The sequence below is a fragment of the Fulmarus glacialis genome, unplaced genomic scaffold, assembly GCF_000690835.1.
Source record: "Fulmarus glacialis isolate BGI_N327 unplaced genomic scaffold, ASM69083v1 scaffold1873, whole genome shotgun sequence".
NCBI lineage: Eukaryota > Metazoa > Chordata > Aves > Procellariiformes > Procellariidae > Fulmarus > Fulmarus glacialis.
The window spans coordinates 1-27,228 of NW_009204649.1; the positions used below are offsets into that span (position 1 = coordinate 1).

A 27,228-nucleotide genomic window follows, 5' to 3' on the forward strand; every position below is an offset into this window, starting at 1 on the left:
GATGTGAGGGCGGTATGGGCTCTGTATGTGAGGAGCGGGGGGCTCTGTGAGGAGAGGGGAACATAGCGGTGGTTTGGGGTCTCTGTGGGCAGAGGGAGATGGGGGGGCGTGGGGTGCTCTCAGCTGGCGCAGGGGGTGTGTGGGGTGCTCTCTCAGCTGGCGCAGACGCTAGACCAGCTGAGGCGGGTATCCCTGGGTATCCCTCACAAAACCCCTGAGTAGCGTGAGCTGAGCCAGGACAGGTGTCATCGGAGGCTTGTGCAGCCCGGCGTTTCGGTAGCCAGGGAGCTGTTGCAGTGAGTGGCGTGTAGAAAAGGAAACCTCATGAAATTTTGATTTGATGGGTTTAACGGGCCTCTGATAGCAGAGGGGAGGTATTCTGTCATGTCGAGACATTCTTGTCTCCAAACTCTTACACTGCTTGAAAGCAGATACTGAAAAACAATTCCTGCTCTTGCACAAAGGAGAGATGGAGAGGATGAGTAGTGGCTGCAGGCCCTGAGTAATTGAATTCCTTGAGTTTGAGATTTCGGGAGCTGTAAGAGGGGCATGAATGATGATTTCTCTTTAACTGCCCAGCTGAGTGCTGTACTATTGGCTATGTGATTCGGGTTAGAAAATATACCAGTATTTAATGCATTATTTTCTTTAACCTAACTTCTGGAATACTGTTTTGTCTACTTTAATGTTAGAATAGTCCTTAATAATTTTGTGCTTGGAGCAAATACTTGGATCCCTCTTTGGATATTTAATCAATTATAGACCCTGTCTGTGATATTAGGTGTTCCTTTTCCAATACCTGATTCTACAGTATGTGTGCAACTTACTTGTTTATCCCATATATGCAGTAAAGTACCTTTTTATCTAAGGATCTTTTTTTAATATAAGCATCAATGAGGGAACCAGGAGGGGGGGGACCAGATGGCTTGTTGCGGATGCAGAGTAGAACAGTAATATGAAGAATTTTGAGGCAAAGTTTTTGAAATGAGGCATTTAAAGCATCAACCAGAGTTCTCTTTTTATCTTCTTTCATGATAGTCAAGTAATGTGCTGTGCTTACGCACATTGTGACCTAAGATCATTTGATTGCCTTACTTGGGTGAAGCTACAACTTGAGCTGTTTCATTTTTTTTTTTTTGCATTATAAGCTTCTTAGGTGCAGCAGTCGAAGCTTCACATGTCATTCACCATCCTTGGTTTATGCTACACTAATTCTGGGTAATTCTTAAAGGCTGCAAGATGCTGAACACTTGGTAAAATGCTCGATGCTTCATGTCTTCTAAAAGACAGTTTAAAACCTTTGATTTGAGGATTAGATGCTCCCTTTTTTATCAGAATGGTACTAGGACAAAAAAAAATCTAAAGTTATTGCTTAAATCTGCAGCCTGTATAGACAGACCTATTTAACTAAAGATACTTTTGACCTCATACAGGTACTAAAGATACTATCACTATTGAACTGGGGGACTCCCTGAGTAATGACAACTGCCTGCATATGTTTCGTCATAAGACACTTTGTGGTTTAACTAAAAGGGGTTTTGTGCGTGTCAGCTAAAAGGCCTTTATGTTTTCAAGGGTCTTGGAAACTCTCAGAGGGAATATGAAAGGCAGGTTGTACTCTACAGCATCCGCAATCAGTTACGATACCGGAATAACTTAGGTGAGTAAAGAAGCTAAGTAACTTCTAATTGCTACCCGATTCTTCTGTGGAAGCTTGTCTTTACTGTAAAACTGCAAGAACTAGCCCCCTTCAAAGGTCCCTCCTTCCCTGAAAATACATCCTTTTAAATGATAAAACATCAAGAAAAGTCTTGAATTTTGAGTCTAGTGAAGCAGTCTTTAAGGTTGCTGGGTTGGCAGGTGGAACTGAGTTCCTGCTGTAGTTATGCTGCCTTTTCTCCCAGAAATTAAGAGGTGTTAAGAGAGGATTTGACTAATAAAATAAAACCTGTCACTAGATGAGATGCAGACAGTGGCCCTGACTCACATGAGCTATTGGCTATGACTTGTTTGCAGACTTTCAATTTATTTTGCATTGACTGCATCCATTCGTCTTCCCAAAGTAGATAATAGTTGCACTAATTAAAAGATAATTTTCTACAGCCTGCGTGAGTTCTGTCTCAATGGGCCACTTCCGGTAACCTGTAAAATAAATCTGCTCTGTTCTAATGTTATTCTTAAAGGCCTTGGGAGTACTTACATCATATCCTTGGATGCTGAATGCCCTGTATCACTCCTTTATTTTGTTTTTTGTTTTATGTCAATTGCCATTATACTATTTTTAATCCATTTGTTATAACACTTTTTTTTTTAAGTTGAACTTCATAGAACAATGTAGCTTTTTTCTCCCCTTGTAGTTAAGCATGTCAAGAAAGACGAACGTAAATATTATGAAGATCTGTTGAAATACAGTCGAGATCATCTCATGTTGTACCCTTATCATTTGTCTGACATCATGGTAAAAGGTCTGAGAGTAACACCGTTTTCATATTACACAGGTATAATGGAGGTGAGTACAAAACTATGGTGAGAATGTGTTGTTTTCTGTCCTAGAGATGTTGATGATGGCCCTGTAATGCATACGAGGCAGTGTCATGTGCTTTTGGGTGGGGTATGGTAACAAGCAAGGAAACAGTAAGGAGGTTTTCTGGAGAACTACTTGCATCTGCAGTTTTTTCCCTTCTGCCCCTGTAAGCCTTTCAAGAGCTGGACTTTGTCATGTGAAACAGGGGTGGGACTCACTCTGAGGCCAGTCTTTCTCTTTTCATGTTTGAGATTGTGACTCTTCACTTCAAACTGTAAAGGAAATAGCTTATTTTGTTAGATTAATGAAACAAAGAGAATTTCAATTTTTAAAAACCAGCACACTTGAACGGTTATTTTCTTTTTCGTTCCCTTTCAAAAAGGGCACTTAACCATATTAGAAGCTTTTTCAAAAGCTTGAAGCAGATCCTTTTCTGTGAGAACAAAGATGGTTCTGTGTTCTGTCAGCACTCTGGCAACCTTACTTTATTTTTATTGGATATCAGATATCTTGTGTATAGTGATTGCAGACATAATGGATTAGTTGTTAGCTTGTTGTGTTATTACTGTTAGCAATTCCACGTGCTGTTTTTTTTTTTTTTTGTGAAGACAGATACAGGATTTTATCTTTATTATTCTGTCAATCAGCATTTTTCTTTGTAAATCTTATATTAAACAGAAGTCTCTTTTTTATGTATTTACCTTATTGTGTAATGATTAATCAAATAATTGGCAAGTTTTGTAAGGTAACTGACTTTAATAGATTTGTTTTAATTTAATTTTGTTCTTAAAAAAAAAAAAAGCAGGCAGAATTTTGGACCTACTTCTCTGAAATGACAACTTTCTTGTTGCATCTAAGTTTTCTTGTCTTTTTAAGGATATAATGAACAGTGAAAAAAGCTATGATTCATTACCCAACTTCACTGCTGCTGACTGTAAGTATTACCTAGTTACATTACTGCTTTCAATGAGTTGGAAATAAGGAGCTTCTGAAAACAGCTTTGCGGGCATCCGTTTGCTTGAACATAAGTGTGTGAATGAAGGTGTAGAAGCATTTAAATAATGATATTAAGGACCGTGTGCTGTTCATACAGAGTTCTGTCAGTATGGTCAGCACTGGAATTGGGCTAGTTTGAGTACAGGTAGGCATGGTGCAAAATCTTGTGCAGCTTCTGTCCTTGCTTGTATTGCATTCCTGTTTGCTTGGACTTCTGGGTGGAAAGCCGTACTGGCTGTTGTGCATCAGCCAGCTGAGCTGCTGGTCCTTTCCTAGTGTGTTTTTTGACATGTGTTGGGCAGAAAGCTTTGGGAAGACGCTGAAAGGCTGTTGACACTCCTGTGAATTAGCATCAGTGTGGATTGAGGGATGATGTACCAGAAAATAGAGAGAAGAGAATCTGGTATTTTATGACACTCCTGGATGTGCCAGGTGTTTTATCCTGATTTCTATTAGACTGCTGTGGGTATGAGGTGGGGAGATTAGGAAAGCAAAAACATTGAACCTGGAGGAGAACAGAGTAAAAGCCATAGCCTACTGATAAGTCTTATAGAGGAACATGCGAACTGCTGGCATAGGGAGGCTGTTAATCAAACCTGCCACTGAGAAGTTATTCATAGTTAAAGACTTCATTCCTCACCTTCTGTATGAATTTATATAGTTCTCTTTAAGGATTGCATGTAGTCAGGTGAGGAGTAGCCTGCAACTTTTGAAAACAGTTGGGTTTTTTTGGTTTTGTTTTTGAAAAAATATTGTCAGTTAACTACTAATTTGCCTCTCTGTTCACACTAGGAAAACAGATCAGGAAAAACATTTTTATTCAGCGCCATGTAGCTTGTTGGAAATCTAGTGTTACTCAGGAGTATGAAGAAAGGAAAGGCTTCCTTGTTTTGTTGTTGTTTTTTTTTTTTCCTAGCAATTCTGTTATTTTAGCAGCAGCTGGGAGTCAGTTGCTGAGGTATAATTAAGTTAAGCATCTTTATTTAAACATCGTATCATAAAAACTAGTGTTGAACTAGAAAGTTGGACTTAACCCACATTCTGTCTCAGTTTTAAAACTAAGAGTAGTTTTCTAGTATCTGTTCATAGTTCCTTAATGGCTGAAGGCTAGAGATTGTAAAATTAAATTCTGATTCAGTTTAACTCAACTAGATCTAAATAATCTTCTCTAGAGGCTTGTGTGGTCTTTTGTGCTCTAATTCTTAGTTTAGAGTTTTAATCCAGTGCATGGAGTGGGATTTATTAGGGGGAAGAAAAACTATTGATTAAAATCTGGTACAACTTTAGTTCTGTTAATTTGAAGCATAGTTATTAGCTGTTGATGTGAGTGTAGGAGAGAAAGGGATTGGATTATTCCCTGCTACCCCATGACTTGAGAGATATGAGGTATGGGGTTTTTTTTAACCTGTACAGAATAAATGAATGGGGCTGGATTCTGTTTTTAGATGGACATGGTTCTCTGTCAAATTCAGTTAAAACTGAACTTAGCTCCCATAACTATCCTTTTATTTTGGGAAGAAAGAGTAATTAAAAATATTATTATAGAAGTAGGTCTGATTCTTTGAAGAATGTTTTATGTATCTTCAGCTTAAACCCGTCTTAAGAAAAATAAAACCTTATTTATTTTTCAGGTCTAAGACTTCTAGGTATAGGAAGAAACCAGTATATAGATCTAATGAACCAATGTAGGTCTTCAAAAGTAAGTTTGTCTTTAATTTCCTCTCCCTTTCCTCCCCTCCTCCGCCCCGATTATTTCATAGGAGATGAAGAATGGAATAATTTCATGGATCTGGTTAGTTTAATAGTATGGCTAATTGAATGTGACATAGTGTATTGCTAATTATATTGTGTTTCCTGAAGTTAATAAAGAGCTTTTTAATTTAAAATCGAAGTATACTAAAGAAAAAGACATTCAGTACTACGTTGTCTTTTTTTTTTTTTTTCCTCCAAACGTATATTTTCAGAGCTGTATTTACTCTATGGCACCAGATAACTAATGTCTCCTGGCCAGTATAAACGTGGAATAATGATACTGGTTCTGGAAGAATTATTCCATGTTTCTATGGGTGCAGTTGAGATCAGAGTTTACTCTGGGACAATCCTCCATCTAGGTGCAAATTTTTGTAGTATGTATGTTTTTCTCCGAGACAAGGGTAGTGAGTCTGAACAGGTATCCTTGCATGTGAACAGCACATGTGGAAAATATTGTAATTACTGTTGATAGAAGTAGGCCCTTTAGTTCGCAACAGTTCCTTCCTTTCTTCAGGAAACTCATAAGTGCTCTTGCAGTAGTTTCACAGTACTCCTTCAACCAAAAGTGTGCTTACCAAAATACGAAGTTGATAGAGTGAACCAAAAAGTAATGGCTATACAATGGAAGAGAAGCTATTTAGGTCTATAAATAAACAGCACCCTCCAGTTTTTCTTTCTTCGACTGAAATTCACTGTACTTTTTTAGCACCATGCTTATTGAGAATGTTGGGTAGTTTGTCCTTTAAAGTAAATAAAATGTTCCTAAAATGTTTTTTTTGAGATCATTGAATTTCTTTAAAATACCCCACTTGTATAGTTTGTCTGCTGTACTTTCTTACCTATTCACATTAGGAAATGTCATAAATGATTTAAATTTGGACTTGATCCTAATGTGTTTGAATAGTGTGGTTTTTAATTAGTGACAAATACAATACAGGTTTATGTGAAGATTTACCAATATCAGATGTAAATAATTTTTTTCCTTCCCGTTTTCATATGATTTGAGGGAGCAGAGAAATGTTTTTTTTTTCTGAATGAGTATGTGCTTTTACGAAATGTCAAGGCTAATAGTATTTGTGTGTATCCGGTCTGTGAATATAATGTACTTAAAAACAGATGTTTATAAAAATCAGCTTATATAAAGGTAAATGGCTGTCTGCACACATGAAGTGCTCTTTATTACTATCTCAAATGGACTGTACCACTGCAGAAATTTTTCAGAAGGAAAACTGCTCATGATCTGTTACCTGTGAAACCTGTGGAGATTGCTGTAGAAGCTTGGTGGGTTGTGCAGTCTGGCTACATCACTGAGGACGACATCAAGGTATTTTAGCATGGATTGCATCTCTAATTTTGAATACTCATAGTCCCTGAAAACAGCGGCTTCCCTTCTGCACTATGTACAGTGCTGAGGTGGTTTTTTGTTAACCAATCTGTGGTAACTAATGTGCGTGATGATGTGCTTTGTAGGGAACAAGCAACAAAATATGTTTTCTTAAATTTCGTAGCTAAGCCCTGACAGCTCAGTTTTGACTGAATCTTCACCTTCATTATAATTAGAATCAGAATGTCAGTGGACTTTATTTTAATATATATTGTCGTTGTTTCTGCTCCTTGTGTGTCCTTATTTTTTTCATTGTTTGCATATGAAGAACTTGGGAGCTGACTTAATTCTACTTCCAGTCTCAGTTTCTTTTTGCAGTCAGCTAGTCATTTGACCTGGATTTAATTCCTTCTCTGGAAGTCTTTTGTTTAGATTGTAATGTATTTAAAGCAGTGATGGGATCTTTTTCTGGCTATTATTGGGAATATCTTGGGCAGTGGCTACTTATATTCTGACATCCCGTCAACCTGGAGTAGTTAACCTGAGGCATGTTACTTGATACTGTAATGGACATCTTTCTAGAATGGTTCCAGTTGTTTGGTTGAACGCTCAGTTTGGAAGTTTTAAAGAGCAAACCTGTTATCCTGTGGGCTTCACTTGCCAAACGCCTGTGCATTTAAGTACCGTTCCTAGAGCATGCATAATTTCATACGGGGACAAGAGTTAAAGTTTTTAAGACTTTAACAGGAACTGCAGTGAATTCTTCAGTGCAAATACTTTGACTAAGAACATGGCTTACTTCCTATATTCTTGTATTACTTATGATTGACTTGAGGCTGTAATGTTTTTGGATTTTTTGGAGTGGTATTAAATAAGTTGCATAGACTCATTTCTACAAAAGACTAACATCATTTCTTTTACCTAGATTTGTACTACATCAGAGAAGTCTGCTATTGATAAGATAATTGATTCTGGTCCTCAGCTTGCTGGTTCATTAGACTTCAATGTAGTTCACAGTACGTGTTTAATGAACATTCCTTTTCTGTTTGTAGATCTTGCTCAGTAAATTCTGAGAGTAGGAATAAAAGGGGATGTAGACAGCTGAAGCATAAGAGGAGTTGGAGGAAAATACTCAAGAGCTTGTACAGACTGCAGTCTGGATCTTGTAAATGGTTTAACAGTGAGCCACTAGCAGCTGTTGCTCTGTTTTTATTTGAACAAATTCTTTCATTAGAAACGGTTAGTAAAGATTGTGGGGGAGGTAGATGAGGACAAGAGAAACTAAAATTAAAAATGTCAGTCTTGGTAATCCTGGGTGGTAAGACTTCAATCCTTGCTTTTCAAAGAAGAGTTTTTGTAATTTTGTACTGTTTGAACACCATGAAAATGGGGCTTAAATCTAAGAGGCTGTCTTGTTTCTCAAAGGTCTGCAGTTGTTACTGAAAAATGGTGCGCACGTGTCTCCCCCTTTCAGCGTAACAAGTATTAGATATAGACAAATCATTATAGTCAAGGGAGTATAAATTCACTTGAGGAGTACAAACTCCTTGAGAAATCGGTCTGTAAATGCTTGCCTTACTACAAGCAGTCGAAGCTGTGCACTGTACTTTTGTTGAGAAATTGAGGCAGAATTCCACTGCCTGTTACAGAAGCAGAACAAACCAATAAAATGGAAAGTGAGCTAGGTGAAATTCAAGCTCTGGAGTGGATCTGAAACAGTATAGGGCTTAAGAAAATTTGAATTCAGAAAACACTTAATGATCTTTCTCTATACATGGCCTGGTGTTGCTTGTGGGGAGGGTTACAGCTCAGGTTTAGTAGGTTTAGAAGGATCTAACGTGCCTTTCTACCCTAAGTCATGGGTAGAAAAAGAATGTACAAACAATTAATATAATGGACTGCCAATAGGATGGGATTTTATGGCGAAAGAGGACTGTTTAGTCCAAACTATGATGCCATCAATACATTTCAGGTGCAGTAAGTAAGAATGTATTAGCTATGAGAGCTGAATCTCAAGGAGAGACAGTGGAAAGCACCCTTAGCACGTTGATTGCTTGTAATGTCGTCCTGTTCCATTAAAGCTGGTTTGTTGATGCACATTGGTTTGCATAGCTGAGTGTCACTGCCCATGCTGAACAGCCATTGTATCAGCATGAATTCAGGTTAGTTACAGACAATTAATATAATGGACTGCCAATAGGATGGGATTTTATGGCGAAAGAGGACTGTTTAGTCCAAACTATGATGCCATCAATACATTTCAGGTGCAGTAAGTAAGAATGTATTAGCTATGAGAGCTGAATCTCAAGGAGAGACAGTGGAAAGCACCCTTAGCACGTTGATTGCTTGTAATGTCGTCCTGTTCCATTAAAGCTGGTTTGTTGATGCACATTGGTTTGCATAGCTGAGTATGTGTCACTGCCCATGCTGAACAGCCCTTGTATCAGCATGAATTCAGGTTAGTTGTCGTCACTGCCCATGCTGAACAGCCATTGTATCAGCATGAATTCAGGTTAGTTGTCAGTGTATTGCAGGCATTTTATTTAAGATCTGATTGGGGGTAGTAATTTTACTATATATACTATAGATATATACCTCTATACACACAGACTGTAGCTGAACTGAGCTCTGTGTGTGTGTGTGTGTGAAACATCCTGACAATTTTGCTTCATGTGTTTAATAACACTTCACCTGAGGATGTTTGGCACACTTCCTGCTGTAATGAGTATGATGTAGGTGGAGTGATATTGGGTAACATCAAAGGAACCACTGACGATAAATTGGGTTTATTTTATACTGTGTAATTTAGCTTTATGCTTTACTATTAGAGTACAGCTGTTACAAACTTATACTCTAAAGTACTCTAACTCCATGATGAAATGTTTTGCCCTTCCTTAAAAACTTGTCCCTGGTTTATCTACTCTGCAGAACTCAGTTGAGATGCTTAGTGCTCAAATCAGTCTCAAAAACATTTAAAATCTACCATATTATTGTCCTTTTTGTATGCAGTGTCCCTCTGTATCCGCTGCAGTTTTGCTGACACCTTGTGTTGAAGTGCCCCAGAATTTATTTTTGCAGTTGTGTAAAAAAGACTTTCAGTGAAGATGTGTGGGAAGGACATGTGAGGACTATCAGAACTGATGTGATTTAGTTTGTATCCTTGCTACAAAGTGTGTGAGTTCCAGCCTGAGTTAGGGCAGGACCAAAATGTAGCCAGCATCCTCAACTGACAAAACTAATTCAGAATTAAAAAAACACTTCTTGACAGTACAGTGATGATGGTGAAAACAAATGAACATTTAGGCAGGGACACATTCATCTTTCTCAAATGTAGTTGCTTCAGTCTGTGGTAATTCTACTGTGCTCGATCATCCTGAAAGTACTTGTAGAGCTCCAAGTGTACTGCATCAGACTGCAAGTAAAGAGCTCTATTTTAGGATGACACCTGTTTAATATTAGATGTGGTTTATTGATCCATGCACCGCAAAGTAATATTCTACTGTGGAGGCTATTGGGAATAGTTACTTTAAATTCTGAATTGGCTGATGGGGAAGCTACTTTGTATCATTAGTACTCTGGAGAATGCTTTTTCTAAAATGATGTGCTTTTATTTATAAAGGTTTGTATAACAAAGGATTTATTTACCTTGATGTACCAATATCTGATGACAGCTGTATAGCAGGTAAGTAAATATTTAATGGTATTATACCTATGTCTTCTTGGATTCATTTCAGTTTTCCTGTAGTTCTGTGTGTTGGAAGCTGCTTGTCTGTGTGCATGAGTTTGCTTAAAAAAAACATTTGAGCTATGAAAATTTTTCTTGACTGAATGTTTTCAACCCTATTAAAACTTTGTTTTTATTGTATATAGGATTTATTTCAACTTGAATTCTTAGGTTATTTTGTATACATATTTAGGTAAGATAAGAGTATTTTAAAGATTCATGGCATGAATCAATAAGTACCCTCCTATATGTCTGTAATGAAAAGGAAGAATAGCATAGAGAAACGTAGTTGCCTTGCCAAAAGGACGTGGGGTTTTGACTCCTCTATTTTTTAGACAGATGCAACTTTTTTTATAGGTATTGGTTCCATCCTTCATGGTCTTGTCACCTCAATTATAGTCATGCGCTGAATCTGGGGACTACGTAGGAGCTTAAACTAGCACAGCATATGGCTGTCCTTTGAACAACTCATTATGCTATGCTAGGTCTCGGGGGCTTCCGAATTCAGTATAATCTGCAAAGACATAAATCGTTTGGAACCTGGCCATGCAGAAGACCTGTCATTGCTGTAGTAGAGATCAGTTAAGTGAAAGTCCTCTAAATACAAGAGACTTACTGCTTAAATAATCGCTTTGGGAGTCTCAGCTCTGGAGTGTGTGTGGGGGGGCGGGTCTTTTTGTGTCTCACTCTAATCAGAGCCATGATTTAATCTTCATCCACATTACAAAATCATTTTATGGGCTGGGTGACTGGAAATTATCTGTAGTGGATGAGCTGGAGACTGCAAGGCTATGATGCGAGGTAGAGTGGCTTCAGTTTTTATGAGAAAACACATTGAGAATCATTACTTTTCTGAAGGAGGGGGAGAATTTTAAATACCATGTATACTATCTTCAGGCTTTTATTCTTTGTGACTGGGAAATCCTCAAAATTACAGGTACCGTGGAAACTAAATAAGTGTAAATTTATTTTCCTGTCTTTATGCATTTTCAGTTTAAGAAAGTTACCAAATTGTAATTTTGCAAGTAATTCTTCTTTTCAGTGCCACCACTTGAAGGTTTTGTGATGAATAGAGTGCAAGGTGATTACTTTGAAACACTCCTGTACAAGATATTTGTTTCAATAGATGAACACACCAATGTGGCAGAGGTAAGTAAAACTTACCCTGTGTCAGGCAGATAGGAAAACTTGAAAGGGCCCAAAGCACACTGCTGAAAATATTTAAGGCAGAGATATGGATTGATATCAACTGATTTTATTTAGAGGTATTGCCAGGCTTAAGATCCAGCCTGTTTCTTTAATCCTGAATGTAACTTTTATAGGCTTGAAGGAGTACTTTCAATTCAGTGAAACAATTCCATCAGCTGGAATGAATTTATACAGGGGTGACTAATGTAGACTATTTTATACGAGCTAGAACTGGAACAGAGTCTGTTCTTCCACTGTCCTAAAAAGATTGGTTCTGTTTTGCTAGTGTGAAATAAAAAAATTAAAATAATTTTTTTCTTTGGCAGTCAAAACATGCAGGGTGTTGGCTTAAAGTAGGAATGTAACTTTTGCATAAATATTTATAATTTTAATATGAGAAGTTTGTTTTCTTAAGGTCTTATTCTCAAAACGTGGTGAATAAGTACCTGAAAAATACCCATTAAATATATCCAGGATTTGTTTTTCTCTTTCTATGTCTTCCGATGACTAACCTAGAAATTACACAGTGGAAGATAGCCTCATATTTCTTTTGCATGCTTTCAAGTGGGACAATTATGAGACTTCATCCCTTTTTTCATCACTTTTGATGAGACAAAATTGCTCCTACCAGTACAGGCTAGGTTTAAAAATAAAGAAAACCAACCAAAACATGCCGAAGCCCACAAGTGGTGAATTACCCTGCATTGTTGACACTGTATTGTTGATTCTTCTTTCTTTCTTTTTTTTTTTTTTAGCTTTCAAATGTCCTAGAGATTGACTTGTCTTTAGTAAAGGTATGTGTGTATAATCCATCTGTTGAACTTGATGTGGAAAGTTCACTGTCTTGCAACCTGGTTTCATATAGCAGTTCCTTATTAGCTGTACTTGTGTTTCTTCAGAATGCTGTGTCCATGTATTGTCGGTTAGGCTTTGCTCATAAAAAAGGCCAAGTAATAAACCTGGATAATCTTCATCCATCGTGGAAGAATGTTCCTTCGGTAAACAGACTGAAGTAAGTATCTCTGTTCTTTCACAAGGCTTATTTTTCTCATTGAAGAGAAAGCTAGAACCAAAATCTGATTGTAAAACTACTGGTTGCTTTCTTTGACTTCTGCAACAACTGATCTCACTTGGTGTTCTAATGTATATAATGGCAAGAATACTTGATCATCTTCTTAATCTGAGGGTAAGGGGTAGTAATTTACCCTCTAAGTTCAATGTACTACTTTTATTGCTGTTATTTAGTGCTGGCTTTTTGACCTTTAAATGCCTAGTTGCTCACTTCTGAAGCAGACAAGCGTACGTTTGCTTTAAACTGCTGGGGCCATAAATAACAGCTGTTACTGTGCCAGTACAGAGACAATGTCTCTTGGCACTGCTGTTAGTGAATATGTACATAAAGTTTGCTTGCTTGCTGTCAGATATCATTGCAGTTCTGTCATTGACACTCACTTATATGTATATCTGTATCAAATCCTGGGAAAGTGATGTTAATACCAGTCAACAAAGGGTTCTCCAAGTTGGAGTACCAAGTTGCATTAATTAAGAATTGTCGGGCACTTCTAGTTTGATTTCTGTTAAGCCATTTAAAATGACTGCTATGCCTGAGTTTTCTTTAATGCTAATTCAGACTGTGAGAATAAAGTGAATTTGATTTTTTTCTGTTGGATTCTTCTTCAACGATGGTGGCTTGATTTTTCAGATCTCTTTCAAAATCTGGTATTTTCAAACCCCCAAGTAAACTTTTCTGCTGAAGCTAAAGCAGGACTCTGAGGGACATCAAGCTTGACTGGTTTAGGGCTTAGAAGTATTGAAAGGCATGTATTGGGTATGCCTATGCATGGACTACTAGCACTGGAAGGCAGAGATACTTCTCTGGTGCTACAGTGACCGATAGATGTGGATTTTAATTCACATTAATAGGAGTACTTTGGACCCTCAAAAGATGCTGCTTTCATGGGACAGTGGGGAAAACAGAAGTCCTATACAGGAAGCTGGGTCATCAGCCACAGATACAGATACCAACAGTCAAGATGATCCAGGTTAGCACTAACAGTAAATTTTAATACATTAGGATCAATTATTTTTGTATTTCTTGAGTGCCGTAGGCTGTAAAGGGGTCTAGAAACAAGTGAAACACAGATTGTGTAGATCCTTTCTTCCTATGGAATGTACAGTGGGGGAGGTGGTATCTACTTCTTGGTTTATCAGCCTCATCTTCAGAAAAAAGCTATTTGGCTAATCTGTATGATGGTTATCAATTGATGCAAAGATACCAATTTCTGAATTAAGTCAATCAGTAGTTTATTAGTGATAAGGGAATTCTGTTCTACTCGGTATGGCAATAACTAACGTTTTTTCATTTTTTTTTAAATAGTTTTGACTTGAACTTGATTTTATTTAAAAATAAAACATATATTTTCTTTTGTTCTTTATTAGCTGAAACAGCAAGCGTGAGCAGCCTGAATCTGTCTAGCGGACACACAAAGCGTATCGCCTTCCTGTTTGATTCTACTCTCACTGCCTTTTTAATGATGGGAAATCTTTCACCAGTATGTCAAAATTGTTCAATTTATTATGCCAAGAATAAATATGTAGAGCTTTAAAATACTTTGACTTCAATATAATACAGCTGTAATTATTTTTAAAAACTTCTGTATTGTTTGTTGTTAAGAAATGCTTTTGCTTAATAAAACTTTTGCTTGCCCGTTCTGTTCTCAAAGAATTAAGACAGTTTTGTTCTGTTGTTACAGAACTTGAAAAGTCATGCAGTCACTATGTTTGAAGTTGGGAAACTGTCAGATGAGAGTCTTGACAGCTTCTTGGTGGAGCTGGAAAAGGTAATCTGTTACATGTTTGACCAAATGCTTTTTCAGCACTTGGAGTGTAAAGGGGCCAAAAAACCCCAGTATTTTCATTCTTTAAAACTGCTTATTTAGCAATACAATGATAAGAACAAACACCTTATCACACTGAACCTAAGTTAAAATGTTTCTTATTCACATCATTTATACCTCTAGTGACTTGCAGGGACACACCTGCACACCTGCATATATGCATATATATGAATGTTATGAGTCTGGTGGGCAAAGTGAGTTCATGAACTACATTTGCCCGAGTCTGTGTGTACACATACCTGCATTAGGGGCTTATGCAATGGAAATCACTTTCTTTTTAGCAAGGTGTTAATATTTCTGAAAGTCTGCACATCATTTTTGTAGGAAAATTTGACGATTGTGTGCTGGAATGTTTAACCTATCCACCTTTTAAAGATAATTCTAGAAGCACAACTGTAGAATTATATAGGAGGACTGCTATTAATTTCTGTGTCCTTTTATACCAATCAAGATGACTGGACATTTAAATACTTTTACCTAAAGACTGAGTTGTAGTTCTGATTTATAGATGATGTCTTTGTGTACTTTTCGACCGTTTGACGAGCATGGCCAAGACTCACTTTTCATTTAATAGTTCCTGTAAATCACCTTTGCATATAAGCTGTAGGGTTGTTACTCAATTACAAAGCTTTAAAATGCTAATTTGTTAATCTTTCCTTTTGTGTAATTGATGCTTGTGGAAACAACATGCCACTTGTGTGCATTTATTTTGCTTCTTGTGTAGGTTCAAAGCACAGGTGAAGGGGAAGCACAGCGGTACTTCGATCATGCACTTACACTGAGAAACACAATACTGTTTTTGCGGCATAATAAAGATCTAGGGGCCCAAGCTGTACAGCCTGATCAACCAAATAACGGTACTGTGAACACTTTTGAGGAAATCCTTCTAAGTTAGTTTGCTTATCTGGCATTCACTCAGCTTTCTGATTAAGCTGCTGTTTCAGAAAGCAATCTGTATCCTAGTTCTTTAAAAATATTTTGAAGCCAAAATATCACTTTTTCATCATCCTTTGAGCCTGCATTACTGGATTTGCCTGTTGAATGACAGATTTGGTTGCCAAGGCTTGGACTTAACATCCAAAGAAACAAATTAAAGCATAATGATCTTAAAGGTCTTTTCCAACCTAAATGGTTCTATGATTCTATAATGACGGCAAGACAAGCTGAACTTGCGGAAGAGGTTGGTTTCAAATCACGTGCTTCTGAAAGCCATAATAAAGGAGTCATTATTTTTTCCAGACAGGGTTGTTCTGTCAAAGAAACATTTTTCAAGTCATGAAAGGCAGTGTATTCTTCTCCTAATGGGGGTAGATGTATTTATTTTTTAAAAATAAAAATAGGTTGTTGCCTAACTTCCTCAGTATCTCTTGTTTGTGCTTATTTCCTGGGATCACTTAGTTGGTGAGGAGCAAGCTGTAGTGCTAAAATTACATAGAAATTTATTCAAATTCACCCCAATAATTTAAAACTTAGTTGTGAAAAGTATTGTATTTATGGCTTAGCAGGGGAGAATGGAAAATCTGAAATAATGCTTTGGGTTGTATGTTCCATCTCAAGTGATAATTTAAGAATCTTACATTTCCAACATAGGGTTTCCCTTGGACCTCTTACGATGTGAGAGTTTGCTCGGCTTGGATCCAGCTACCTGCAGCAGAGTTCTCAACAAAAATTATATTCTGCTGGTTTCCATGGCACCACTCACCAATGAAATTCGACCTATTAGCAGCTGTACACCCCAGGTGAAAAAATACTGGGGGTTTTCCCCCCGGTATCTGGTAATATAATATCTTCTTAATAGCTTTGTTTTGGATACACCTGTTAGATGTCCCTTTTAAAGAGACTCAATTATTGGCATGTACAATAGTATTGCAATTAATATAAAAAAAAAGTTTAGTGAGGAAAAATGTGAATACTTAGTAAATTAAGTTTGTTTAATTTATTAGCAATTTATGCGTTCAAGTACAGTCAATGACAGGTATTTTGTTCTTGAATTTATCTTCATAGAAAATACCTTACTATCACCTTTCTGTAGAGTCTTGCAATACTGGACTAAGTACCTAGAATATCATCAGTAGCAGAGTAATACATTTGAACTCCTGTGCTACAAAACTAGATTTATATTTCTTTAAAACTCTTGATTCTTAAATGATATCTTTACATGTAACAGTTGCAATATTAGGTTCTTTCTAATTTCTTGAATAATCTTTAGCATATTGGACCTGCGATACCAGAAGTTAGTTCAGTTTGGTTCAAACTGTATATTTACCATATAACTGGACAAGGACCACCCTCTCTGTTGCTCTCTAAAGGAACACGTCTTCGAAAACTTCCAGACATTTTTCAGGTAGCGTATGTATGGATTTATTCTCCCTCCCTTCTCCAAACTTTTCAAAGATATGCTGTACGCTATTTGGGGATAACAGTTCAAGTCAGAGGTATAATTCATTGTCAGTGATGTACCTTTTCTAGAAGCAAGTTTTATGTAGCATCTTGCTTTGTTTTCTTCCTAGGTTCTGAAAAAGGAATGCTACTTATGTCTGTCTTCTTGTCACAATGTGACTCTAGTATATTTGATGCCATGCCTTTCAATTTTAGTGTAAAATGTGGTGCTGCAGTCATTGTGAATATAGGTTTGTAAGCCCATCCCTAGAGTGTGTTACAAAGATGTAGAAGAGCTATATAAAAAGATAGAGACATAGTATATTGTGCTTATTCTAGTATCATATAAGAAAGGACACCTCTACATACAACTTTTCCTGGTTTAGAAGATGGCTAAGATGATCACTTCCAGTTTGTCCACTGTAGAAATCTGTGATGGAGACTTTGAAGTTCTAGGCTGTAATTCTCCATGCGGTTTAAATGACAGAGTAATTTAGTAAAGGTTGCACTAGGTTGGACAAAAGGTCTTCCTAGCCCAGTAGTCTGTCTCTAGCAGTGGCTGGAAGTAGGAAGAATAAGTACAGTATGTAATACTTCCTCTTAAGACCTTTTCAGCCTTCCCCATGTTCTGGTCTGGAACTTCCTAAGCTGTATGTGATTTTGAGTATATAGAGGTTGTGCCTGAAATTCTTGTCTCTGCAGTGATCAGTTGCTACTTGAATCCACCTAACTTATTAGCATCCATGCAGTGCTTTGGCAAGAGTCCTACAAAACAGTGCAGGTGATCAACTCGTGCCTGAAAGACTTCAGATGCTGCCTTCTCCCATTCTGTCTCCGAGATGCTAATGACAAAAGTGCCACAAACGAGTGCTGTTAGGTATTCTGTATACTAGGCAAACCTAGGTAGAAGTGGCCATGGCAACTTCTAAACTTGCCTGAACCAAAAAACCTGATTTGAAATGCCGCAGATGGTTAGCAGTGTTTGGGTCTTGTTGCTCACAGTGGAATTTGTAAAATAATTTTTTCAAATTTATAATTGCAGAGAGGCCTCTACAGTTTTCATCTCATCGTTCTGAGTAGATACTTGAGCTAAATATGTTAGATGGTATGGAGACATTCAGAGAGGGATGTGCATTCTTTGGTGTACCTACATCAGCAGTCATCTCTGGCTCTAGGATTTGTAGATGTATTTTCCATTCCTCAAACCTCTTTCAGGTGTCCCTTCCATTTCCAATTTCAAAAATTTTGTAGATACTTCTATTTCTAAGCCTTACTTTAAGATAACATAGGATTAAGTGAATCAAGGCTTCTAGCACAGAAGGCATTTTGTAATGCCATTGGTGATGAGCTTGCTTCAAACCTTAGTCTGTCATTAGCTTAAGCTACTAGTAAATGTATGGATTGTGCACTTTTATTAGTAAAAAGCATTCAGTGTGGTAACCTTGAAAAATTTCAATACTGCTTGAATCTGTGGTGATAGGTCAGGTTTTCTTGTACTAAATGATCTCACATTCTGCACTGTCACAAACTTACTGGAGCTTTTTCCTTCTGCGTGCATATGTGAATGCTTCTCTCCTGCTGCTGTTTTGCAGTGTCATTTTCTTAGAGAACTGTCACGACATTTCTAGAAATCTTACAGAGATGCAGGGTAATTCAACCTTCAAAACTGAGAAACTAGGAAATTACTTCCTAGTCAATATTCTTGTCTTCCTGTCCCTCCCCCTTGGATAGGTATTTTGGGAATTTATATATTTTTGTTCTCTGTTGACGGTGTTAGTTTATCTAGCTTATATTTTGCTTTTAAATTTATGTGGGATTGTTTTCATCTCCTACTTGCTAGGAGGTTGCTGCAATGGCCACATACTTCTACAGGAACTGGTGACAGACACCTCCTGTTCAAAATAGCATCTTAACTTTGAGGTTGGCAAACTTCTGTCTTTACTAGGAATATGAACATGAGTGATCCTTGGTACAAAGTATAACACTATAGAGTTGTAGTTACCTGTAGTAACTTCCCAATTGTAACAATATGCCAATGCCTAACTCTGGTATTTCATTTTATGTGCTTGGATAGTCCATTACTACTGTAAATGCTCTTAATTTCTCTCTTCTAGGGTTATGATCGCTTACTAATAACATCTTGGGGTCACGACCCAGGAGTAGTTCCTACTTCAAATGTGCTCACAATGTTGAATGATGCTTTAACGCATTCTGCTGTTCTAATTCAGGTACAGAGTGCTCTGTATAAGTGATGAAAACATGCATAATTTTTTGAGTTAAGCTATTACGTGGTAGAGGAGATTAACAATGTAGGAGAGCTACACTTTTGCCAAGAGCTGAAAAATATGTTAACTTCTGTAGCCAGTGCTGCTATGATTCAGTGGTGGTTAAGATACAGGTTTTGAACTGGATGCATATTATGTATGCATTATTGTATTATGACATAATAGAGTTTTGGTAGCTAAAAGTGAGATGTGGATTTATGAGAGTGGGGATGTAGGAAACTGGAATCAAAGTGAAGAGCCCACAAGCTTTTTACACAGCAGTGATACACGGTAACTGGGAGTATGAAGGGTTATTCAAGAAATGCACTTTTTTTGAATGCTTGGTGTTTAGCTCTTAAAGTATGAGCAAAACATGCTTTTTATCACAAACAGCAGAGATAGAGTGGGTTTGTCTGTTTGGGAGAAGTAAAATAGCTTCCTCTTCTGTTTCTTTGGTTCAGCTGAACTCTCGGAATTTATCATTTAAATAAATAGATGTTTAATATTGTAACAAACATAAAATTACACATTCTCAAAGGCCCACTTGTGACAGCCTTGACTGCCCAAAAATGTTCTGTACTTAGGGGTGGAAACTCTGTTTTTCTCCAGAAGTGCTCAGCGATTAGGAAATCTGTTTATAACCAGTAATTGGAGAGAAAAATTGTGCCTCTTCACTGAAGTTTAACTTCATTGTGTTTACTCACATGCATTTTGGGGGGAAGGGTGGGTTATTTTATTTAATTATTTATTTCAGCTAAGCAAAAACTTTAATGTGTAAATATCTCAATCTGCTTATTTGTTTCATCAGCTTGACTGGTAGTCCTTAAAAGGGAGCACCAGTAGGACTAAGCTAAGCTGATGAGTATATTTTTCTGTTCCTAATTTAATTTCTTGATGTTCAGGGGCATGGCATGCACGGAATGGGAGAAACAATGCACATACCTTTCCCATTTGATGAAGCTGAGCAGCAGGGAGGTAACTGACTGCCTTTAATGTAATCTCTACACCACCATATTTAATTTTCTTGCACATTACCTTGTGCAGTAAGATTGCAATAATCCCTTTAATACAAATTTTCTAGGACTTACTAGTCAACTTAGATGAGAAATTTGAAAGAATATTTAAATGGCTGACAAGTCTGTTCTGAGCTTAGATATATGGTTTTCTCCTTTCTATCTTCTCTGTCTTAATTAGAATGTGTTTTCTGGCCTTTCTTCTCTCCTAGCACAGATGTAAAGAAGTAACTTCCACAAACACCTCTGAATCTTTCTTTGTGCATACTTGCTTATTAACTAGCATATTTATTAATTGCATAAATAAATCTTCCGTATATTCTATTCAGCATCTCTTAACTGTAAGACAGGTGAGACCAAAACTGAACAAGCTTATCTTGATTAGTAGCACTAGGAACTATTATGGAGTTTTTTTCCCCAGGAAGAGCTTTGCTAGCAAAATCTCCTATTCCTTCAAAGTCTGCCTAGCTCAACTGATTTTGAAAGGCAGGAATTAACATGTTCTGAAATAGTCTTTGAGTAGGACATTTGGATAGTTGAGGCCATAGCCTTCCCAGCTGAGAGCTGTCGTAAAAGTATGAATTTTGAGATACGAAATCTAAAATTATTTAAGCTGCCACTTAGAAAAATCTGGGCCAACTAGAAGTAAAGCTCATTTCCTAATTTAGTTTTTACTAGGTTCAAAATTAGTTACTTTTATATTTACTGTCTCTGGATGTCTGTTTTCTTCTGACTAGGTGAAAAATCTTGAAGGCAAAATCTAAGTTCTAGCATGAACAACTTGGTGTTGAAACTCCTTGTTACCCTCTAATACTGTATTCTAATTCTTCAGAATTTCAGATATGTGGAACGTGTATCTTGTATTGAATTTGCCATAAAAGACTCTGGCACTGAAAGAGCTGGACACCTGATTCCTAGCTGAACCTTGCCATCTCTGCTGTCTGTATGTGTCTGTGTGTGAGAGAGAGATCATCTTCTGTTTGTATGTTTCTTCCTCCTTGGCTCTTTTACTGTACTATAAAATACCAGTTAGTGCTTGGTGTGGGAAGATTGTGATCACTTACGTGTTATCCCAGATGTACCAATGTGATCATTAACCTGGAGCGTTGCAAGAGAGGAAAATCCACATAAAAAACAGCCTGGCCTAGAGATGAACTATATTATTATGGAGGAGGCTTCTAGTAAAGTAAGCTGGAATATGTGTTGTTTTCTACTAGACTTCTCTCGTGTGAACATGGGCATTCATACGGCTTTAAAAATACTGAGAAACAAAGTAGACTTGCAGCATTTTTGTGGCTATGTCACTATGTTGAATCCTACAAGTCGACATGCTAACAGAAAGCTGAGCGATGCTTCTGATGGAAGAGGTTAGTTACCAATAATTGTCTTTTTTGGCTGTGTTCCCTTAGTTTTTCATACAATCACTTCAGCAAAGTTGAACAAAGGATTACAATTCTTTGATTTGGAACTCTACAAAATACTATCCAACACAGATAGGAACCCTTCTTTAGTGTGAATCTATTGGCAGAAGGCTTACTTCCTAATTCTTCTTTGACTAGCTCAAAAATAGCAAATACAGGCTGAAAATCACTGGACTAGAACAGTCAATAGAAGAAAAAAAAATTTCAAAACAATAAAAGTAAATTGTGCCATTTTTATATGCCAGAACTTAATCTTTAAGTGTGTTGAGGATCCCTACGTGGCTCTTTAATCCTAAAATGAGTCAGGCCCCATGTTTCTCCATATCCCTTCCTCCAGTTTTATAGCTGTATGGTCTTTGGGCAAAACTTGTGTTGTGTTCCTTACATCAGGTGGTATCTAAATTTATATTCACTTAAATGTTTATGTAAGAATTACTTTGCCTTTAGGAGAGGCTGAACTAGCATCAGGATCTGATGTAAATGGGAGCACAGAATCATTTGAGATGGTAATAGAAGAAACCTCCATGGATTCTGCAGTCAAGCAAAGCCTTGAAGGTAAAAACATGACAACTGGCTTGTACTAAACATTTTCAGTCCGATGAGATACCTTGTTCTTAAGGATCTGAACACATATTGTTGTTTGATTATTGTCTGGGATGGTAACAACACTAAGTGTTCTTCCTCCTTAAAATTCACATTCCCTTAAATCTTTGAGCAGTTCAGTAAATGAACTGTGTTTAAAAAGTATGAACTGTCCAATGGAGCCTGATCTGAGAGAACTGGTTCTGGGATCAATATTCTTGCTTTGTCTTTTCTTAAAATTTGGTTGTCTCTTGATTTTCTTTCTGCAGTAGCCACAACAGAACTGGAATGGGTTCCCCTGGAATTATGCTTTGGCATTCCACTCTTCAGCTCGGAGTTGAACCAGAAAGTCTGCAGAAAAATTGCAACTCATGGATTATGTAGAAAGGAAAGGTGAGCTGTAATTTATTGGCTACAGGTTTAACAGGTTGTATGTGTAATGCCCAGAGCTTCTGCAAAAAATGATACCTACAACTCGATAGGAGCAGAACTGAGCTAAGTTTCATGGAGTACCTAATTGTAGTGTGTAAGGTGGCTGCTTTTTGGCTCACAGATACCAGCTATGATGTACAGTCTAGTAGTCCTTAGTTGTGGTAAAACTAAACTGTCTATGAACAGATCAGAGAAAAAAAAAGTAAATTTTGGGTGCCTTCCTACTCGTTTCCCCTTCCTAGTCTAGCACAGACTTTCTTTCCTCCTAAGCCCTCTACCCCTGCCCCCATTCCAGGGAAGGGTCAAGGGGAAGGGAATATTACTGGTAATGTTTTGATGTAAAAATGCATTTAGCTCTTCTGGAAATTTTCTTTACTATTGGTATCTTATTTGCTAAGTTTAGTCATGGCTTATGATCAAGCTATCTTCTACTTTTTACTGTAACATTTCTTTATGAAAGATTACTCTTTCAACAATGGGATTTTTGGGTTTGTGTGTTTGGGGTTTTTCTCATTTGTTTTTTTTTCTAGAGCCTGGTTCTGGAGACCAAAAATAAGGCTGCTTGAAAACATGGCTTAAGGATTTTATTATAGTAGTTGACCTGCTTTTTAACAGTGTGTCTCTAATCTGCATCTTAAAAGTCATGTTACCAGACTGTCCTAGATAAGAACGAGACATGATAAAGTCTAATATATTAGTATCTTACGTAAAATAGCATTTTGCAGTTGCAATAGTTTCACTTTAGCATGGTGTAAATGATAGGGAAAATAGCATTTAGCTGACTAGACTCAAGAGCAGATGAGGTGAGTTGATGACAATATTATCAAGCTTTCTGTGCGAAAGCTTTTAACTTTGTCACATGATGTTAGGTACTATTAGAGTTAATTGTGAGCAAGTTACTATGGTGTTACTTTACTAGTAAAAATTTATGCACCTTAGACATGGCTTTTCTCTCTTGTTTTTGACAGCCTTCAAAAACTCTTACATTCCAGTAGAAAGCTGTCTCTTCAGGTCCTTGATTTTGTTCATTCATTCCAGGTAAGGAGCAATAATCCAGATGTAAATCATTCTTTATGGTCTGTCATCCCTTTTTGCCCTCCGACTTGCCATTTTTGGGTGTATGGAAACACACATGGTTTGTTTTGTTTTATTTTTCTTTAAATAACTATATTAAGAACACTATCAACCTCAAATTCTACTGGTAGCAAAAAGTGAGTACTTCCCTATCCCTTTTCTAGCCTTATTTAATACTTGTCTCTTGCAACTTCTGTGGTTGCATCTTTTGTGTAATTAGTTTCATTGTTTTTTACGGGACTTCCACAGCAAAACTGTTCTTCACTGCTCCTGTTATAACACAGCCTACTCTGCTGGTTACTTGGTTGCTTCTTAGATATGTTAGGGAGGTTTACTGCAAACCATGGATATGCTAATCGTTTGAGATTTTATCTGCATCTCAAGACAACTGTGTTCCCTTAGGAAAAAAAATACATTAACATGTATTTCGTACCAGTATGCTTTTTGCAGTTGTCCTAAGATCCTCTTGAACTTGAATGAGTATAAATATGTAAAACTCCATACTCTGGGAGGATTTTTTAAGAGCATAGAGAATAGGGGTCCTGCGTAGCACGCAAGGAGGAATGCCAGGTCCACAGCCTGCTATAATTCTGCATGGAAGTGTATGCTAGCAAGGCATGTCCACATGTAACATGGAATCTGCTTAGCTGCCTATGTCTTATGATACCTTTCTCTAAAATTCTATCTTTTCAGTAAGGTAAGGAACTTGCAGGTTACCTAACCAAGTAGTGTTATGGATGGTGTGACCCTGAAACTGCTTTCTCATGAGAACGTTGGAGATTCCCAGGAGGTTTGAAGCCTTGAAACCATCTGTCAAACAGTCTCAAGTGACTCCTGCCTAATCTCAGATGTTATCTCTGAGATACACTTTTCTTGATGATGATCTGTATAGAGAGAAAAGAAGAAGGTGCTGAAGTGATTTTTAAGCTGAGAAAACCAAACTTCTGGGAAATAAAACTACTCAAAATATGGTCAAGTCAGTGCCTCCAAATATAGCTCTTAGCACAGTATGGGATAAATAGCAGTACAATAGCTCTCCTGAAGATTTTATAGCTTTACATTCATTTTGCTAGGTCTTTCCTTCAATTTTAAGCTTCAGGCTTTCCTGAAGTTTTCTTGGAAGCCAAATAATGCATGCACAGATGCAGCTGAGGCAATTGTATGCTTATTTCATGCTTCCCTTTGTTTATTCTGTTTTTACTTCCATAATGATTTGGTATTTATTGGATTAAAATAACACACATTGTGTTTGCAGGTTAGATTAGCCTGTCATATTCTACCTGTTAAATCCTTCATTGTTTGTCTTGTTTTTAAGACACTGTTTTTTCTTCCTTTTGCTTTTAGGAAGGTATTTCAGCACTGGATCAGCTCCATGATGCTGGTTCTTCAAGTTCACTTTTGCAGCCTATTTCTGCAGATACGGGCGTTCCACTTCCTGCCAAGAATCTCATGTTCAAAGAAGGTGTATTATCTGAATGGAACGGATGGTCCCCTTCCTCCGTTTTTTTCAACCACACCTAAGGAACAGGTCAAATAGGGATTCTCATGCATTGATCACTAAATGCCTTTATTCTATTATGGTTAATTCCTAGTGCCAACCACTAAGAAGTGTACCGCTGCTGCAGCATAACCCATGTAAAAGTAGTGTTACAAAAATGTGTTGTGTTGCAGTATTGGGGAAATGCTTAAACTGTCTAGAACTTGTTACTCATTACTGCATATCTTGCTGCAACAGAGAGCTTTTTAGCTGCCAGCACTATTTTTATCTTGAGACAATCTTTCTTTTATAACTAAACACACCCTTTCTAGGCTATCTGATGATTGTTAAATTTCTATGCTGTCACCACAAAATTGCAATAGTAGTTTTCTATGTTCGTTACTCAGACATAAATTCTGTTTAGTTTTGTACTGTATTACTGAAAATCTTTCTGCATAAAGGTAAGAGATTTGGCTCTTCCTCTGAAAGCTCAGTGATGCCTACCGTTTAAAAAAAAAAGTATCATGGTGATATGGGACATTAAGAATTGTTGAATTCTGTGGGTCAGCTTAACACTGGGGACTCGACAAATCAGTACAATGGGAAGAGATTTGATGCTTACAGGAGGCTGAGTTAGTGCAAACTCAAAGGCCTGCTGATGACTTAAGGCCACTTTGGAGATGAGTGGTACACTTTCATCTCTGGCAGAATTTGATGGAGGTGTGGAATTATGGAAGGGCTGAAGTGGTTGGCTCTGTTCATGGGGTTCTTCATGGTAATGGATTCATTTCACTCTTCGTATGAAACCAGGAGTGTCTGAGATTTGATCACACTGGGACTTAGTCCCTCATTGTTATTTGAAGCTGGTGATGATTGCTGTAGGAAAACCTCTGATGTCATAAGTTGACTTTAAGGCAGATAACTAGATCTGTCCTGTTAATTAATGTTTGAAAGAACAGAGCTCTTGATTTTTCGTGTGACAGTCATTAGCAAAGGAAGATGACAGCAGAGGATGTGTAGGCAGAGACTTCTCTGAATCGGTTTTCCTTGAACCATTAGTTAATGACAAACATTAACAGTGAGCTGTTTCATCTAAAATCATGTTCTGGCTCTACGTGTAGGGGATGATTTTATGTAGCATGGTTTCACTTTGTTTATATTAGGCATTAACAACTTTTTGCCAGCTTAAAAAAAAGTCTGTCTCATTTAGCACACAAGGAGAACAAGAAATATAAAATGTTAAGACTTTTAACCCAGCTGTCTAAAGTACTCTGCCAACTTTCTTCTTTACTGGAACTGCCTTGTTTTAAATAGTCATAATTAAAAATGAGACTTAACCATCCTGTCATTACTAGCCTACAACACATAACGGACCAAGAATCTGTGGCATAGATGATGCTGGACAACAGCAAGGAGGAAAAATAGCAACATTTGGGTTTGTATCCTGTTCTGTATGGCTATAATAAAAAACATGACAGAAGTTTGAAAAGGACAAACATACCACGATAGGATAATGCAGTGGCTTCAGTTACAACTGTGAAAATTCCATTCTTCTTTTTTTCCTTTGCTTTTTATATACATTCCTAAAGTGTAAGTGTAGGACTTTTGCTCTAAGAAACTGGAAGTCTGTAGTACTTCAGTTTGCTCAGCGCTGCTTTCTCACATCTGTTTTGTTTTTGTGTTTTACCAAGAGCAGCTGAACTTAGTATTCTGCATATATTACAGCCTAGATTATCTATAGAAAGTTGATCATTTACACTACAGTGACTTTTGTATTGGACGTGCATACTCTCTATAGCATTTTTTTTAAGTTGCCTTATTTCCTTCAAAAGAAATTAAAAAGTAATTGGATGTCAATCTGCTAGAAATGGCAGAGGAAACATTTACTGTGATAATTGTTATGTGGAGATTAAGCCAATATCTAGCACTGTAGAGGAACTAAGCAGTAGGCGATGGCTTACACTTTCAGTACTATAGATGTTACTTTAAGTGATACAGTGAGCTGTGGTAGGTGAGCTAGTTTGGCGTATTGTATCGAATTTTGCCATGCACTGTCTATACTAGAATGTAAAGTGATGATAGTGCAAGTTGTATGGAAAATGGATGAAAATTTCTTGTTCTCACTGCATATTCTTCAGTGTTACTAAGTGAAGGATACCCTTTGTTATTAGGTTGTCTAAA

At 37.3% G+C, this 27,228-nt stretch overlaps 1 protein-coding gene across 1 annotated transcript; it reads left to right on the forward strand.

Annotated features, from left to right (window-relative positions):
* Positions 1-1,575: 1,575 nt before the first annotated feature.
* Positions 1,576-25,091, forward strand: FAM91A1 (family with sequence similarity 91, member A1; the record flags this gene model as incomplete). The annotated part of the gene is made up of 23 exons (XM_009575050.1): positions 1,576-1,660; positions 2,358-2,509; positions 3,401-3,458; positions 5,152-5,219; positions 6,483-6,596; positions 7,522-7,612; positions 10,216-10,278; positions 11,363-11,469; positions 12,264-12,302; positions 12,408-12,520; positions 13,432-13,550; positions 13,948-14,060; positions 14,262-14,348; positions 15,130-15,262; positions 15,996-16,144; positions 16,615-16,749; positions 18,899-19,012; positions 19,951-20,023; positions 21,279-21,428; positions 21,930-22,037; positions 22,334-22,457; positions 23,465-23,534; positions 24,915-25,091. Coding segments are annotated over 23 exons (2,442 nt in total), but the record flags the coding sequence as incomplete, so codon positions are not given.
* Between the last annotated feature and the right edge of the window lie 2,137 nt (positions 25,092-27,228).